This window comes from Calidris pugnax, unplaced genomic scaffold, assembly GCF_001431845.1.
Source record: "Calidris pugnax isolate Ruff unplaced genomic scaffold, ASM143184v1 scaffold102, whole genome shotgun sequence".
NCBI classification, from domain to species: Eukaryota; Metazoa; Chordata; class Aves; order Charadriiformes; family Scolopacidae; genus Calidris; species Calidris pugnax.
Window position 1 is genome coordinate 5,087,262 of NW_015090846.1, and position 2,830 is coordinate 5,090,091.

General features: G+C 62.9%; 1 protein-coding gene across 1 annotated transcript in view; it reads left to right on the forward strand.

The window, feature by feature from the left end:
* Positions 1–2,830, forward strand: part of PTGS1 (prostaglandin-endoperoxide synthase 1 (prostaglandin G/H synthase and cyclooxygenase)) — a 16,504-nt gene that overhangs the window by 2,232 nt on the left and 11,442 nt on the right. The window contains exon 2 of the mRNA XM_014942743.1: positions 263–577. Within this exon, the coding sequence (XP_014798229.1) occupies positions 263–577 (315 nt within the window). The remainder of the gene's footprint in view (positions 1–262; positions 578–2,830) is intronic.

Consider the following 2,830-nt stretch of genomic DNA (forward strand, 5'->3'; position numbering starts at 1 on the left):
GGACTAGGGGCGCTATGGGGGGTCCCCCACATCTCCACTCCCTGCTTTCACCCACCTGGGGTGATCTCCAGCGCATCCCAGTGCCTCCAGCATCCCTTAGATGCTGGGAGTGGGTGGAAAAGATTTTTGGGTGCCCACCCACGGCAGGCTCTGGGGTCTTGCTGTCCTGCCCGGGTGGCATCTCAGCCTCAGGGAGGCTGGTTCCCCCCCAAAACCTGGGGGAAGGGGGTCCGGGCTGAGCAGTGCTTTGTGCCTCCCGCAGTCCCGGCCGGTGCTGCGCTGCCATAGACGGTGTTTTGCTGCCTCCCTACGGGAGGACGAGGTCCCCGGCAGCACCGGTTCCCGCAGCCCCGCCGGCTCCTCCGCCGGCACCGACCGGTGCCGGCGGAGGAGCCGGCGGAGCTGCGGGAACCGGTGCTGCCGGTGGGACCTCGCTGTCGCCCTCCCCGGGGGTGTCCACATGGAGGACCCATGGGGGGGCTTGGGGGGCATCCCCATAGCACCCCACCGAGCACTCGGTAGCCCCTCGGTAGCCCTGGCTGGCCTTGACGAGGCTATTGTTTCCCGTATTAGGCAAGTAAATTATTATTGAAAGCTGGGAAGAGGGAAGGGAAGGGGAAGCGTGAGAGCTCCTGGAGTTGGGACATCTCCAATGGTCAACAGGACTCTGAGGTCTGAGGGCTGTGGTCAACAGGATTGGGTGTGGGGTAAGAGGGGGGACCTGGCACTGCCCCACTCCTGCAGCCCAGGAGCACACAGGCATGAGGCAAGGGGACAGGAGAGCACCTGGGTGAGTATTTGGCACGGTCCCCACTGTGGTCCCACCAGAACCATCCCAACACCCCACCGAAATCCATCCTTCTGCACTGGATGGATTCACAGAATCACATGGGGTTGGCAGGGACCTCTGGAGATCATCTCCTCCAACGCCCCACCAGAGCAGGTCCACCCAGAGCAGGTCCCACAGGAACGTGTCCAGGTGGGGTTTGAATGTCTCCAGAGAAGGAGACTCCACCACCTCCCTGGGCAGCCTCTGCCAGGGCTCTGCCACCCTCAAACTAAAGAAGTTCATGTTTAGGTAGAACTTCTTATATTCAAGTTTGTGCCCGTTTCCTCTTGTCTTATCCCTGGGCACCACTGAAAAAAAGACTGGCCCCGTCCTCCTGACACCCACCCTTTAAGTGGCCAACCTGCCAGGGCTTTATATTTGGTGCTTGGTCTCAGAGGGGAGAGGATGGGGTGAGCATGGGGCAGCAGCAGTCCCGGCCGTGGCACACACTGACCGCCCCGTGCGGCAAAACCTCACCCTCCTTTCCAGCACGCCTTTGTCATCGGGAGGCAGCCGGTGTCCCCACCCTAGGAGAGGACATCGAGAGCCTGCTGAGCTCATGTTTGCATCACGGCTGATGCATTTGCCCACTGAAGCTGGATCTGAGGCCCTTTTTTATTTTTGGACATCTGCGAAGGCCGCTGGCCCTGCGGGGACGCTCCCTCCCCGCTGCTGAAACCCAGCAAAGCCCCCCGGCATCGCTCCTGCCCCGGCCCCATCTGCTTCCCACATCAAGTGTGGGAACCCCACGGGAACCACACACCCCCCAGCTCTGCTGGAGCTTCCTGCCGCTCTGCAAGGAGGTGACAGTGAAACCCCAGATAATCTTGAAACACACAGAGGCCCCGACCGGGGTCTGTGCTGTTGCCGCAGAGCAGCATGGAAGAGGGAACACAGCCACAGGCCCCGGGTGCTACCAGGCTCGGGGACATCCCCTGAGGTTGGCCCAGCAAGGTCTGCAGCCCATGGTGCCCTTGCCCACCCCAGCCACACACAGAGTCTCTCCCGGCCGGTCGTGCTCCCTGCGGGGTGGCTGGAGCCTGCCTGGGCTGGGCTGATCCTGTCCCCACTGCCAGCAGGCTGGCGCTGGGGGGGCAAAGCAGCCGGGCAGGAAACACCCAGCGATGGTTTCACTGATAAACTCGGCTTTTCTGGCTGCTGGCAGCTGTGGGCAGCCCAGCTCCTGGCGCCAGCCGGGCAGCGCTGCCGGGGCAGCCTCCCACGGCAGGACGGAGGGAGCTGAGCTGGGCTTTGGCCCACGGCCACGCTGTGGGGATGGTGCTGCTGCCTGGGCTGCAACAGGGTGTCCTGGGGCACGGCCACGGGCAGGGGGCTTGAGTATCAGGGGGTGGGCATGGCCATCCTGGGGGGACCTGGGGACCAGAGCATGGGCGTATGGATGCTGGGGGACCCAGGGACCACAGTGGGGGCATGGAGATGCTGGGAGATCATAGAATCATAGAATGGTTTGGGTTGGAAGGGACCTCAAAGATCATCGAGTTCCAACCCCCTGCCATGGGCAGGGACACCTCCCACTAGAGCAGGTTGCTCCAAGCCCCCTCCAGCCTGACCTTGAACCCCTCCAGGGATGGGGCAGCCACAGCTTCTCTGGGCAACCTGTTCCAGTGTCTCACCACCCTCATAGTAAAAAATTTCTTTCTGATATCTAATCTGAATCTTTTTTCTTCCAATTTAAAACCGTTTCCCCTTGTCCTATCATTACCCTTCCTGGCAATGAGATGTGGGGACCAGGGGGATGTGGGGGCCAGGGCATGGGCATGGGGACGCTGGAAGATGTGAAGGCCAGAAGATGGGTATGGAGGTGCTCGGGGGGGTGTTGGGACTGGGAGGGACACGGAGGGGGCCTGGGGATAGGCAGGAGCCTCCTGGGGGACACGGGGCTCAGGCTATGGCCGGGGACCCAGGGCTGGCCAGCGGGACCCCGGTAGGGGTGCGCGGCCGGGCTGTCGGAGGCGGCCCCGTCCCGTCGGGGGCGGGAGG